The 14,253-nt window shown below is 56.4% G+C and overlaps 1 protein-coding gene across 1 annotated transcript in view; it reads right to left on the bottom strand.

The window, feature by feature from the left end:
- The window catches only part of AGRN (agrin), a 94,379-nt gene that overhangs the window by 49,037 nt on the left and 31,089 nt on the right, over window positions 1–14,253 (bottom strand). The window contains 2 exon segments of the mRNA XM_088178572.1: window positions 718–933; window positions 5,614–5,661. Of these exon segments, the coding sequence (XP_088034698.1) occupies window positions 718–933; window positions 5,614–5,661 (264 nt within the window).

Below are 14,253 nucleotides of genomic sequence, written 5' to 3'. Positions count from 1 at the left end.
GTCACCGTCCCTGTGTCCCCGTGTCACCGTGTCACTGTCACCGTCACCATAACTGTCAATGTGTCATTGTGTCACTGTGTCACCATGTCACTGTCACCGTGTCACTGTCACCGTCACCATAACTGTCACTGTGTCACTGTGTCACCGTCCCTATGTCCCCGTGTCACCATGGCACTGTCACCGTCACCATAACTGTCCCTGTATCACCATGTCACTGTCACCATAACTGTCAATGTGTCACTGTGTCACCATGTCACTGTCACCGTGTCACTGTCCCTGTGTCACCGTGTCACTGTCACTGTGTCCCTGTGTCACTGTCCCTGTCACCATAACTGTCCCTGTGTCACCGTGTCCCCGTCACCATCACCATAACTGTCACTCTGTCACTGTGTCCCTGTCCCTGTGTCACCGTGTCCCCGTGTCACCGTCACCATAACTGTCACTCTGTCACCGTGTCACTGTCACTGTGTCCCTGTGTCACTGTCACCATCACCATAACTGTCCCTGTGTCACCGTGTCCCCGTCACCATAACTGTCACTATGTCACTGTGTCACTGTCTCTGTGTCCCTGTGTCCCCGTGTCCCCGTCACCATAACTGTCACTCTGTCACTGTGTCCCTGTGTCACCGTGTCCCCGTCACCATAACTGTCACTCTGTCACTGTCTCCCTGTGTCCCTGTCCCTGTGTCCCCGTGTCCCCGTGTCCCCGTCACTCACCGCAGGGCCCCTTGCTGATGACCTTGATCCTCCTCTGCAGGTTGCACTGTGCCCGCTCCAGCTCGCACTCGTTGCTGTAGGTGGAGTGGTCGGAGCCGCACACCGGGGCCACCACGGGGGCGCAGGGACCCTTCCTGCACACGCACTGGGCCTGGCCCGGCTCCGAGGGACTGCGCTCACACACGGCCCCGAAGCCACACAGCATCCCCCGGCAGCCTGCGGGGACAGGGACACGCCCATGGGGACACCGAACCCACACAGCATCCCCCGGCAGCCTGCGGGGACAGGGACACGCCCATGGGGACAGGGACACACACACAGGGGACACCGAACCCACAGAGCATCCCCCGGCAGCCTGCGGGGACAGGGACACGCCCATGGGGACAGGGACACACACACCGGGAACGGGGACACACACACACAGGGGACAGGGACACGCCCATGGGGACAGGGACACACACCCATGGGGACAGGGACACACACACACAGGGGACAGGGACACGCCCATGGGGACAGGGACACACACCCATGGGGACAGGGACACTCCCATGGGGACAGGGACACACGCCCATGGGGACACATGAGGGGCACAGGGACACACAGGGGGCGTGGGGACACACAGGTGACCACAGGGACACGAAGGGGGGCACAGGGACATGCAGAGGGCCATAGGGCTCCAGGTGACCACAGGGACACACAGGTGACCACAGGGACCACACCAGTTGGCACAGGGACACATGAGGGGCACAGGGACACAGAGGTGACCACAGGGACACTGCCCACACAGGTGACCACCCTGTCCCAGGTGACCACACAAGTGACCACACTGTCCCAGGTGACCACAGAGCAGCTCCCCCGGCACTCCCGAAATCTCCATCCAAAGCTTTTCCTGGAATTCTCCACCCCCCCGAGTCGTTTGTCATTCCCCAGCGAGGGACAGGGAAGCCAAGGCAAGGAAAACTCGGCCTCACCTGCCTGGCACCGGGCCACGCCTTCCCCCACACCTGTTTATTTCTTTCTTTCTCTATTTTATCCCCGTCTATTTATTTCTTTATCATTTCGTTTATCGCTGCTCATGCACAGCAGCCACACCTCGGGCCCGGAGGCTCCCGAGGAAATCAGGGATGAGGGAATTTCATTTCCCAGAGCAGCCAGATGGGGCAGGAGCTGGGAATGGCCCAGGTGCAGGTGGGGACAGGCAGGTGACACTCAGAGGTTTGTGTCCCCAGGCACTGCTGGGCAGGGAAAACACCCGGGAGTCACGGAATTCTGGAATATCCTGAGCTGGAGGGGACTCAGAAGGATCAGAATCCAAAGGGACACCCTAAAAATCCCACCCCAAAAATCCCCAAATCCCACCCCAAAAATCCCAAAAATCCCACCCCGAATCCCTGGGAGCTCCTGGCTGTTCCTTGGGGGATTTTTTCCACTGCCTCACACTTTCCTGGAGGGGGAAATATTTCCCCAAAATCCGATTTTCCCCTTCCATGGGGCATTCCTTGAGGTGTTCCCTGCCCCCAGTATCCCCCAGTATCCCCCAGTATCCCCCAGTATCCCCTCCCAGGGCACCCCAGCGTCAGAAACAGAGCCTGACCTAAATAATGAGGGCAAAAAAAGGCGAAATCAGGCTCCTCATTTACACTTCAATTCCCAGGCGTTTGCCTTGGAGATTCCGGAGCTGCGACAGCAGCGAAGCCAGCCCGAGACAAACCCCGGGAAATCAAAAGGAATCGAAAGAAATCAAAAGGAATCAAAAAGAATCAAAAGGAATCAAAAGGAAAAGGATTCTCCTGCTCTCCCCGCCGCTATCTAAAGGGATTCATCATTTTTATGAAGAGCTCCGAGTCTCTCCCTGCCCTGCTCTTTCCGTCTATTTTGGTTTTTTGGGTTTTTTTTTTTTTTTTTAATGCAGATGAGGTGTAAAAATTCCAGGGTGCAGGGGAGTGGGAATTGCGGGGTTCATCCCGAGGGAAGGGGGTGGAGGTGGGGAGCATCGCCAGGTGAGGGGGAGCGGGGTTAGAGGGGAGGAAAAGGGAGGAAAAAATGGGGAAGGGGAAAAAAGGGGAAGGGAAAAAAGGGGAAGGAAAAAAAGGGGAAGGAAAAAAAGGGAGGGGGAAAAAAGAGGGGGGAGAAAAGGGAAGGATAAAAGGGAGAAGGAAAAAAGGTGAAAGAAAAAATGCAAGAAAAAAGGGGAGGAAAAAAGGAGAGAAAGAAAAAGGAGAATAAAATGAAGGGAAGGGGCAGGGGAAAAAAGGCGGGGGGGGGAAAGGTGAGGAAAAAAGGTGGGAAAAAGGCGGGGGAGGGGGGAAAGGGGCAAAAAAAAAAAGTGGGAAAAGGCGGGAAAAAAGGTGGGAAAAGGCAGAAAATAAGGTGGGGAAAAGCCAAGGTGGGGAGGCTGGGAATCCCAGAGGATGGCGAGGGAAATTTTGGGGCTTTAATTAATTAATATTCAGGCTGGACATTAAAACCAATCAGGAAAACGCTGCTGGATCCACGGAAAACATTCCAGGCTGGGAATTCAAACTGGGAACAGCCCAGGGAAGAGCTGGGATGAATCCCCCCCCTATCCCAGAGGATGGCGAGGGAAATTTTGGGACATCCCTGTGCCAAAGGGGCAGCGGGAATGCCGGGCTGGGCATTAATTAATTCATTAATTCATTAATTCCGCCCGAGCGAGGTGCCCGTTGCCATGGAGAGCGGCTGGTGGCTCCTGTCCAGCCCTGCCCCATCAATAATTCATCATCATCATCATCATCATCATCAGCCCGGGGGAGGATGAGGAGGATGAGGAGGATGAGGAGGAGGAGGAGGAGCCGCCCGAGCGCTCGGGATTCTCCCAAAAATCCGCGGCAGGAAAAGCTCGGATGGGGAGAGGGGAGGGGACAGCACAGAGTGACACCCGGGGGGTTTGGCTTGAGCCCTGCTCCCACGGGGAGCTCCCCAAAATCCTGATTTTCCTCATTTTCACCTCATTCTGTTCCCTGTCCCAAATCCCCAAATCCTGATTTTCCTCATTTTCACCCGTTCTGTGCCCAATCCCAAATCCTCAACCCAAATTTTCCTCATTTTCACCCATTCTGTGCCCCGTCCCAAATCCCCAAATCCTGATTTTTGTTCATTTTGTTTCATTTCCATTTCACTTTGCTCATTCTGTTTCATTTCCATTTCACTTTGTTCATTTTTGCTTAATTTTTTTTTTTCTTCATTTTCAGCTTTATCCAAACCTTTATCCCACCCTCAGAACAAACCCTGGACAGGAGATCCCTGAGTTAAGCTCAGCCTAATCCCAACATTTCCCAACCCAAGGCTGCCCAAATCCAATCAAACCCAACCCAGGAATGAACAAAACCAACAAATCCCATCCCCTTCCCCCATCAGAGACCCCAAAAACCCCTCCTGAACCCCAAATTTCTCCCCCAAATTGGGAATTTTCCACCTCCTGTGGAAAGGATTTTTGGAAGCCTGGCATCTGCCTGGGCTGGGCTGTTAAAGATTTTTTGGAGCCCTGAGCAAGGAGTTCCACCCACGTGGGTTTTTATTTTTTGCTCGAGATGTTTTTCCCCCGGGGCCAATTTTAGATTAATCACATTTTTTTTTTTTTTCTAATTTTTTTTTTTTAAATCTCTCATCCGTTCCTCCCCCAACGCCTCCTTCCCCCACCCCCAGCAGAGGAGGCAAAAATAAAAAAAAATTAAAAAATAATTAAAATAAAAGCAACAAGCAGGTTATTAATTGGCTGCCGGGCTCTCATCTGTGCACGTGAAGGTGGGGGAAGAGGCTGCCAGCAAAGGCAGGGATTTTAAGCCTGGTTTTTAAAGGGAACAAAGCTCCTGTGATGGTTTTATCTCAGCCTGGGCTTGCCTGCCCTGCATCCAGCAGCTCCTGAAGCTGCTGATAACAACCTCAGAAAAAAAAAAAAAACCCAAACCAAAACATTTAAAAAAAAAAACCCAAAAACGTTAAAAATAAAATTAAAAAACCCCAAAGTTCCTCCTCTGCAGAACCTGAGGAAAAGTGGGAGAGGCAATCCCGAGGCAAGGATGGCCCAGGGAAAATCCAGGGACCTTTTCCAGCTTCCAGGCAGGAAAATCCTCGGGAAAAAAAGGAGCCCTGAGGGACACCCGCCCTGAGGGACACCCGCCCTCCCTCGTCACCCGAACCCTGCAGCCCCAGCCCGGATTGGGATTCGGCCTAAAATCCCAAATGGATTTGTGGGGCAGGAGAGTTTTATCCTGAGGGAAAAGGGAAAAGCCAGCCCAGGAGAGGCTTCCCTGTGTCCCCAAACCCTTCCTGTCCCCAAACCCCTCCTGTCCCCAAACCCCTCCTGTCCCCAAACCTTCCTGTCCCCAAATCCCCCCTGTCCCCAAACCTTCCTGTCCCCAAACCTTCCTGTTCCCAAATCCCTCCTGTCCCCAAACCCCTCCTGGTCCCTAGACCTTCCTGTCCCCAAACTGCTCCTGTGCCCAAGGTCTCCCTGTCCCCAAACCCTCCCTGTCCCCAAATCCCTCCTGTCCCCAAACCCTTCCTTGTCCCTAAACCTCTCCTGTCCCCAAACCCTTCCTTGTCCCCAAATCCCTCCTGTCCCCAAACCCTTCCTGTCCCCAAATCCCTCCTGTCCCCAAACCTTCCTTGTCCCCAAACTCTTTCTGTCCCCAAACCCTTCCTGTCCCCAAACCCTTCCTGTCCCCAAACCTTCCTTGTCCCCAAACCCCTCCTGTCCCCAAACCTTCCTTGTCCCCAAACTCTTTTTGTCCCCAAACCCTTCCTGTCCCCAAACCCCTCCTGTCCCCAAACTCTTTTTGTCCCCAAACCCTTCCTGTCCCCAAACCCCTCCTGTCCCCAAATCCCCCCAGTCCCCAAACTCTTCCTGTCCCCAATCCCCAAATCTGCACTCACCATCCCGTGGCGTCGGTGGCGTCTGCGTGAAGTAACTGTTGGGTTTGTCTGCAAAAAAAAAAAAACAAAAAAACCCCACGGAGCTGTCACGGGTTCCTCCTCTGCTGCCCCCCAGGCCTCTTTTGGGATGGTGTTTCATCTCTCAGGAGGTCCCAAACCAGCAGGAACAGGAATCACGATCACCCAAACCTGGTTTTGGGTTTTTGGGAGGTTTGGGTATTGCCGTGGCATCTCTGGGATGGGATTTTGGGAGCAGCTCCCGGTGCCTGGCAGGGCTGGCATTGGCCTCAGCCTGTCCTGCCCCATCTCCAGGGGGGTTTTGAGGCCAATCCTGCTGTGGGTCACCCCACAAAACCCCAAAATCACACCTGGACACGGATCCCCCAGGTTATCCCAGAGCAGGAATGCTGCAGCCTCCCAAAAGTGGGAGAAAGGGGCAGCAGGAGCTGAAAGCTGCCAGGGAAGTGACCACAGCTCCAAAATCCCTCCCATGCTGCACGAGAAACACCCAAAAATTTGGGATTTGGGATTTGGGCAGCAGAGAGGACCCAGCTCCATTCCCTGGCCCTGCTCCCTGTGTTTTCCAGCTTTTATTCCCAAAATAAATAAAGCTGCACATCCCAAAACCAGGCTGGAGGGTTTGTGGGGTTATCCCAGCATTTATTCCCAACCAGGAGAAGCTGCACATCCCAAAGCCAGGCTGGAGGATCTGTGGGCTTTTCCCAACATTTATTCCCAAATTAAATAAAGCTGCAGATCCCAAAGGTAGGCTGGAGGATCTGTGGGCTTTTCCCAACATTTATTCCCAAATTAAATAAAGCTGCAGATCCCAAAGGCAGGCTGGAGGATTTGTGGAAATGCTTTTCCCACAGCAGCTGTTCAGGGGCCAAGCCAGCCCTGGGTGATGGAATAAATCACAAATACCTGGATGCATCCACAGCCAGGGCTGGGATCTACTCAGCTGCACCAGGGATCAGATTAAAAAAACTCAGGGAATTAATAAAAAATCCAAAAACCCTTTTGATGATTCCTCAGAGCAGGGATCCTGGAGCAGCCACATCCCCCTCCTCTCATTTATCAGCTCCAAGGTCCAGCAGTTTGCTGGCGATGAGGAATTGCAGAATTCCTTGGCCAGGGCAGGATTTCCAGGATTTTCCAGCTGGGAAAATCCCTGGAGAAAGGGAACAGCACTGAGGGACAGATCCCTCCTTATCTTCCTCACCCCCAGGGATGATCCTGCATCCCTCCTCATCTTCCTCACCCCCAGGGATGATCCTGCATCCCTCCTCATCCTCCTCACCCCCAGGGATGATCCTGCAGGGCTCAGGGAGCAGCCAGGCAGCTCCACGAATGGATCTGTGGGTCAGGAAAGTTTTTTTCCTGAGGGAAAAAGGCTCCGCCTGTCCCCGAGCACCCCCTGGGCACTCACCAGCCATTCCCAAATCCTCACATCGCCCTGGAGCATCACCCCAGCAGCAGCAGGATTTGGGATGGGAACCACCAGGAGCAGCAGCCACAGGATTTGGGATGGGATGGGAGCAGCAGGATTTGGGATGGGATGGGCAGCAGGATTTGGGATGGGATGGGATGGGATGAGCAGCAGGATTTGGGATGGGATGGGATAGGATGGGATGGGAACAGGATTTGGGATGGGATGGGATGAGCAGCAGGATTTGGGATGGGATGAGCAGCAGGATTTGGGATGGGATGAGCAGCAGGATTTGGGATGGGATGGGAGCAGGATTTGGGATGGGATGAGCAGCAGGATTTGGGATGGGATGGGAGCAGGATTTGGGATGGGATGAGCAGCAGGTCGAGCCCTGCTGTCCCCCCCTCCCCGCCGCCCTCCCAGCTCCGCTCCCTCTTCCCCACCAGAGAAAACTGCGCCACATCCAGCAGGGATCCACCAACCCCTGCATCACCCCCAAAGGACCCGGGATCTCCGGGAAAAGCCGAACTGGGAACCCCAAAAACGTCACCCGCGCCCAACCTCGCCTCTCCCCGCCCCGCCCCTCCGCGGGGCCACCTACAGTTATTGAGGAAGAGCAGCACGGCGAATCCCAGCGTGGAGGTGGCCAGCAGGATGAGGCAGATGTTGCAGGGGATCATGAAGTAGCGAACCACCAGGGACACCTTGTGCTGGTACAGCCGGTCCCTCTCCAGGGCTCCCGGCGCCATGGGGTACTGGCACGCTGTCATGCTGGCCAGCCAGCCCGGAACAGTCGCCACGAGGCTCACATGGATCCTTTTCCTCACCCCCCCCCCCCCCCACCCACCCTTCTCCCCGTGCCGGGGTGGTTTTGGTAGCCTAAGTTTTGGTGGAGGTTGCCATCGTGGCTGGCAGGGGGCAACTTCAGGAGTTGGTGCCCGCTGGTGCCATGGCAAAGGGGGGGGTGGTCTCGGTGGCAACTCCGGCTCGCCCGAGGGCGCCAAGGGACTCGCCAGCCACGGGTCCGGCCCGCCAGGTGTCAATGCACACCTGCCCCGCAGGGAGAAAAACAAAATCCCGGCGGCGACGGCTCCAAATCCCCTGATGGTGACAAATCCCGAGCCCACCAGGACAAGGACAAGGTGGGAATGTCACGGCGGCGGCACCGGGACAAGGAGAGATCCCAGGCTCGGGAATATCCCTGTCCTTGGGAATATCCTCCCAGATCCTCCAGAATATCCTCTCAAATCCTCTGGAAAATCAGATCCTCTGGAATATCCTCTCAGATCCTCCGAAATATCGGATCCTCTGGAATATCCTCTCAGATTCTGTGGAATATCCTCTCAAATCCTCCGGAATATCAGATCCTCTGGAATATCCTTTCAGATTCTGTGGAATATCCTCTCAGAACCTTTGGAATATCCTCTCAGATCCTTGGAAATATCTTCTCAGATTCTCCAGAATATCCTCTCAAATCCTTGGGAATATCCTCTCAGATCTTCCAGAATATCCTCTCACATCCTCCGGGATCTCCTCTCACATCCTCGCTCCGGGAACACGGAGCTCCCTCCGCTGTCCAGCGGCTCCTCCAGGAGCGTCCGGCAGCCTCTGACCCTCCGCAGGTCCTGGCAGGTGGGAGCAACCCAAAAATTCCAGGAGAAGCCCAAAAAATCCGGGAGCAGCCCAAGGATTCCAGGAGAAGCACAAAATTCCAGGTGAAGCCCAAAATTCCAGGAGCAGCTCAAGGACTCTGGAAGCAGCCCAAGGATTCCGGGAATAGCCCAAAATTCGGGGAGCAGCCTAAAATTCCGGGAGCAGCTCAAGGATTCCGAGAATAGCCCGAGGATTCCGAGAATAGCCCAAAATCCCTGGAGCAGCCCCAGGTGCAGCTCAGCCGTGCCGCGCTCCAGCCCAAGGCAGCCGCTCCCTCTCAGCTCCTCCGCGGCTCCATCCTCGCTCCTCGCCGCTCCTGCCCAGCCCAGCCCGGTTCTCCGGCACCTTCCCAGCGCTGTGGCCAGCGGGAAGGAGCCCAGCTCGCCCCGCTGGCCACTGGAACCCTCCCGTTTGGGGTCCAGCCGCTCGCCTCACGCCGCTCGGACATGCCAGTCCCGGCCGGAGAGAGCGCAGCTCAGCATGGAGCGGCGGGGGGAGCGCTGGGAGCTGCCCCGGGTGGGTTTGGGGGTGCGTGGGAGTTGCCCCGGGTGGGTGGGAGGTGGCCCGGGTGGGTTTGGGGGTGGGTGGGATGCTGGATCCTCAATCCGTGCGCTCCCCGAGCGGGGAAGGGAAGGCGCAGCATCAGACAAGGGAGCGGCGGCGAGCCCGGAGCGCCCGCCCCACGCCCCGCAGCTTTTCCCCCCCACCCTTTCCCCTCCCTCTTTCCATCCTTTCCATCTTTCCATCCTTCCATCCCTCCCTCCGCCCGCCCCTCGGCTCGACCCCGGCGAGGGGGGAGGCGTGGCGAGCTCCTCCGAGCGCTCGGTGGCCAACAAAGGGGAGCGGGGGCGCAGGGGCGCGGCGCGCACAAAGAGCGGGGGCGGCGGGGGTCGCGCAGGAGCCGCTCCCTTCCCCCCCTTCAGGATAACGGGACCCCCCCGAGACCCCCCGGGATGAGCAGGGAAGGGTGGGAAGGGGTGGAATCTCCCCCCTCCCTCATCTTCCTCGCCCGCTGGAGATGTCGGGAGGCGGAGGAAGCGCTCACACCTCACCCGGTACCGCCCGCCGGGAGATCCCCGGGCACGGCAGGAAATTAAAAAAAAAAATTAAAAAAAAGGTTATGAATTTTTTTTAGGATGTTGTTGGCGAAGGAAGGGCACGGATTGAGCACAGGATCCCCAAAATCAGCCGGGAAAAAGGAGCAGGGATGGAGCTGCTCCCTCCCGGGAGGCTCCTGCTCTCCTGGGACAGGATGGGGAAGGAGCCACCAGCAGAGCGGGGTGAGAGCCAGAGGGAGCTCGGGGATAAAAGGGAAGGTCCAAAAATGGGGTGAGAGCCCTGCCACAGCTCCAGGTATCCAAAAAATAAATCCAGCAATGGGGTGAGAACCCTGCCACAGCTCCAGGTACCCAAAAAACAAATCTAACAATGAAATGAGAGCCCTGCCACAGCTCCAGGTATCCAAAAACAAATCTAACAATGGGGTGAGAATTCTGCCACAGCCCCAGGTACCCAAAAAACAAATCCAGGAGCTGCCCCTGCTCTCCCTCAGGTGGAGGCTGTGCCAGGACAGCATTTCTGGCAGAACACCAACACCAGGGCTCACCAAATCGTTCCCTGCCATTGGAAATGCGTTTTTAGGCCACCAGGACCTGCTGGCTCATTTCTCTGTCATTTTGAGGCCACCAGGACCTGCTGGTTCATTCCTCAGCCACCACAGCCGAGCTCTTCCTCACCAGGGAGGAACTGGGCAGCTCTGGGAGGATGCAAGAAAAGCCCTCAAGAGGAAGGCGCCGGGGTCACAGAGAACCTCCAGGGGCTGGGTTATCCCCCCAAAAACGGGGCAGGAGGACTCCTGGGGTCTCCCCGTGTCCCTGGGGTGCTGCAGAGGGGCTGCCAGCAGGAGCAGCGGGGACCCTGCAGCCCCTGCCGGGACAGACGGACAGGGCGGAGATGAGGGGAGGGGCGTGGGGAGCTCCGTGCAGAGCAGCTGCTCCCAGTTCCTCCAGTTCGCACCAGTTCAGCTTCCCCCTGCAGCCCCCACACGGATCCAGGAGCTTCCCCCCCATCTCCCTCTGGGGTGTCTGGGGGAGGGGGTGCTGCTCAGAATTCCTGGATTCTGGGAATTCCCACTGGATCCCTCCTTCCCACCCCTCCAAAAAGCAACAACCTGGCAGAAAAAGCTTTGCCTGGGGCAGGTTCCCCTCCCAGCCCTTCCAAGAATCCTTCCCTCACCTTGGCAATCCCCCTGCAGCCCGAGGGACACAAACATGGAAAAATCCACCCACGGCGACACGTGGGGGGACACTGGGTGGTCCTTTAGGAGCCTGCAGGGCCCTGTGGGGTGGGCACAGGTTGCCCCTTGGCCACCACACAAAGCTCCCCCCGCTCCTCTCTGAGGGCTGGGAGCATCCCAAGGGAAAATTCCAAGGAAGAAGAAAAACAGAGAAAAGAGGTGGGGGGGGGGGGAAACCCCAAGTCACGTCCTGGAGATTGGTGCTCTTTAAACCTGCCTGGCTCCCTGCATGGTCCTGCTGTTCCTGCACCCTCCCAGGGCCTTCTCCTGCATCCTCCCACTGTTCCTGCATGGTCCTGCTGTTCCTGCACCCTCCCAGGGCCTTCTCCTGCATCCTCCCACTGTTCCTGCATTGTTCTGATGTTCCTGCATCCTCCCAGGGCCTTCTCCTCAATCCTTCCCATCCCAGCTCCTGCATCCTCCCAGGGCTTTCTACTGCATCATTCCCATCCCATTTCCCCCATCAATCCCATCCCAGTTATTCCATCTCCCCATCCCAGTTCCCCCATCAATCCCATCCCAGTTCTTCCATCTCCCCACCCCATCTCCCCCATCGTTCCCACTCCCTCTCCCCCATCATTCCCGTGTCCCCACAGGTGCCAAATTCCCTCCCGATGTCCCCACCCCGCCCCGCTGTCCCCACCCCGTGCCTGTCCCTGTCCCCTGCTGGCCCCGGGCGAGGTTTAGGAGCCACCGCAGCAATCCAGGATCAGGCCCAAAGCTCGGCTTTGAACAATTCCCAAAGGGAACCGAGGGAATTTGCATCCTCCCGGTTTTCACATGCAAATCAGCCGCGGCACAGGCGTCCCTTTCTGTCCCCTCGGAGCCACCGCGGGGCCACTTTCAGGGCTTCTGAGCAGCTTTTGTGTCCCGGAGCTCCCAGCACGGGCACAGCGGCTCCTCATCCTCTGGGGAACACAAAAACACCGCGCCCCCGGCCAGGGTTTGGGGTGGGATTTGATGATTTCAGGATCCCTTTGTCCCCTCGGTGTCCCCGTCCGGCTGCCACACCCTCGGCACTGGTCACACCTCTGGGGACAGTGACAGCGCCGTGTGCCACCTGCTCCCCCTGCCAGCCCCAGGGAACATCCAGCCCTTCCCTCGACACTTTGGGACACTTTGGGATGTGTCCCTGGGGAATGAGGGGGCCAGGCGGGAGAAGCCAGCAAGAGGTGGCCAAGCAAAAAAAAACCCCAACAACAACAAAAAAAACCCCAAACAACAAAGAACAACAAAAAAACCCAAAACCCAAAAAAAACCCAGAAAAATAACAACAACAAGACTGCAAAAGAAAAAAAGAGAAAGTCCATAAAAGCCAAAATGGCCATAAAACAAAAATAAAATAAAATAAAATTTTTAAAAATGCGTGGAGCTGCCAGAAGGGGTTATCCCGAAATTCCCGGGTCACGGAGGGGTTATCCCGAAATTCCCGGGTCACGGAGGGGTTATCCCGAAATTCCCGGGTCATGGAGGGGTTATCCCGAAATTCCTGGGTCACGGAGGGGTTATCCCGAAATTCCTGGATCACGGAGGGGTTATCCCGAAATTCCTGGATCACGGAGGGGTTATCCCGAAATTCCCAGGTCACGGAGGGGTTATCCCGAAATTCCCGGGTCATGGAGGGGTTATCCCGAAATTCCCGGGTCATGGAGCTCCAGGAGGAGCAGCGGGACCCTCACGCTGGGAAATCCCTTGGGAAACAACCACATCTTAAATTCCTTCCCATTTCTGCTCTCCCAGATTCCAACCCCCCCAGCCTGGAAAACGCCCCCCCCCCCCCCCAAAAAAAAAAACCAACCCTGAGCTGCTTTGGGAGATGATTGACAGCTGTCAATCACGCCCTCCTCACCGAGCTGTTGCTGATTCCCCACATGGAATTTATCCCGTTTGGCAGGGAATTAATTGGGATTTATCTGACAGCACCCAGGGCCTGCAGAGCCGTTCTGCGCTTCCTCCGGGGAGGAGGAGGAGGAGGAGGAGGAGGAGGAGGAGGAGGAGGAGGAGGAGGAGGAGGAGGAGGAGGAGGAGGAAGAGGAGGAGGAGGAGGAGGAAGCAGCCTGCGAAAGGCGTTCGCTCCCTCTCTCTTTTCCCCATCCCCTCCCACACTTTTCCCGGCTAATTAAGGCGAGAAAAAGCGGGAATTTTAATTATTTCATTTAACACTTGGCAGGACCCAGCTTGACTCCCCGCTGAGCAGCGCTTGGAAATAAATAGATTTTATAAAGAGATTTCAAAAAGAGATTTAAAAAAGAGATTTTAAATCTCTCCGCGGGAGGGGAGGGAGCGGGGGGTGGGAGACGGGGCTGGCGTGTGCAGGGAGGGGTGGGGATGTCAATCCACACCATTCCCGAGAAATATTCCCAAAAAACATTCCCAAGCAACGCTGCCGCTCCAGGGAGTGCTGCCTCTTCTGAAAAAGCTTTTTTTTGTTTTGTTTTTTATTTTTACCCCCACTTAATAATTTTGTCTGGAAGCCGATCCAACACTGGACCAGGCAGCGTCTTCCAGATGTGCTCAGGGGTGGAAAAATCCCTGGAAAAGGGATGGAAAAGCCTCTGGAATGGGGTGGGTGACACAGCCCAGACCTTTCCCCGCTCTCCTTCTGTCACTGCCATGTCCCCACAAATCCCACCCAGAAATGGGGCAGGTTCTGGTGGTTCTGCTTCGCCCCCAAATCCAGAAAAAAAACCCAACCGAGGTTCGCACGCAGAGCTTGGAGAGTCTGGAAGGACAAAACGCGGTCCCGAAAGGGACACGCAGCAAAGGCAAAGGCACCCCGGGGGAGGGGAAACATCCCGGAGGAAAAACCGCGCGATTCCCGCGATTCCAAAGGCTCCGAGCACCCCAAAAACCGAGCGGCTGCCCCGGGCACGTCTCCCACCGAGACCTGGGACCACATTCCCGGCTGGAAATTCCAGAGGGTTTTCCAGAGCGAGGCAGGGATCCGGGATTCCACACCCGAACCTCGGATTTCACAGCCGAACCCGGGATTCCACACCCGAATCCAGGATTCCACACCCGAATCCAGGATTCCACACCCGAATCCAGGATTCCACACCCGAATCCAGGATTCCACACCCGAATCCAGGATTCCACGCCCGAATCCAGGATTCCACGCCCGAATCCAGGATTCCACACCCGAATCCAGGATTCCACACCCGAATCCAGGATTCCACGCCTAAATCCAGGATTTCACAGCCGAACCCCGGGATCTCACACCCGAATCCGGGATTTCACAGCCGAACCCGGGATCGCACAGCCG

Source organism: Sturnus vulgaris, chromosome 25 (assembly GCF_052056855.1).
Source record: "Sturnus vulgaris isolate bStuVul1 chromosome 25, bStuVul1.hap1, whole genome shotgun sequence".
Lineage (NCBI taxonomy): Eukaryota > Metazoa > Chordata > Aves > Passeriformes > Sturnidae > Sturnus > Sturnus vulgaris.
This window is presented reverse-complemented; position numbering and strand designations above follow the sequence as displayed.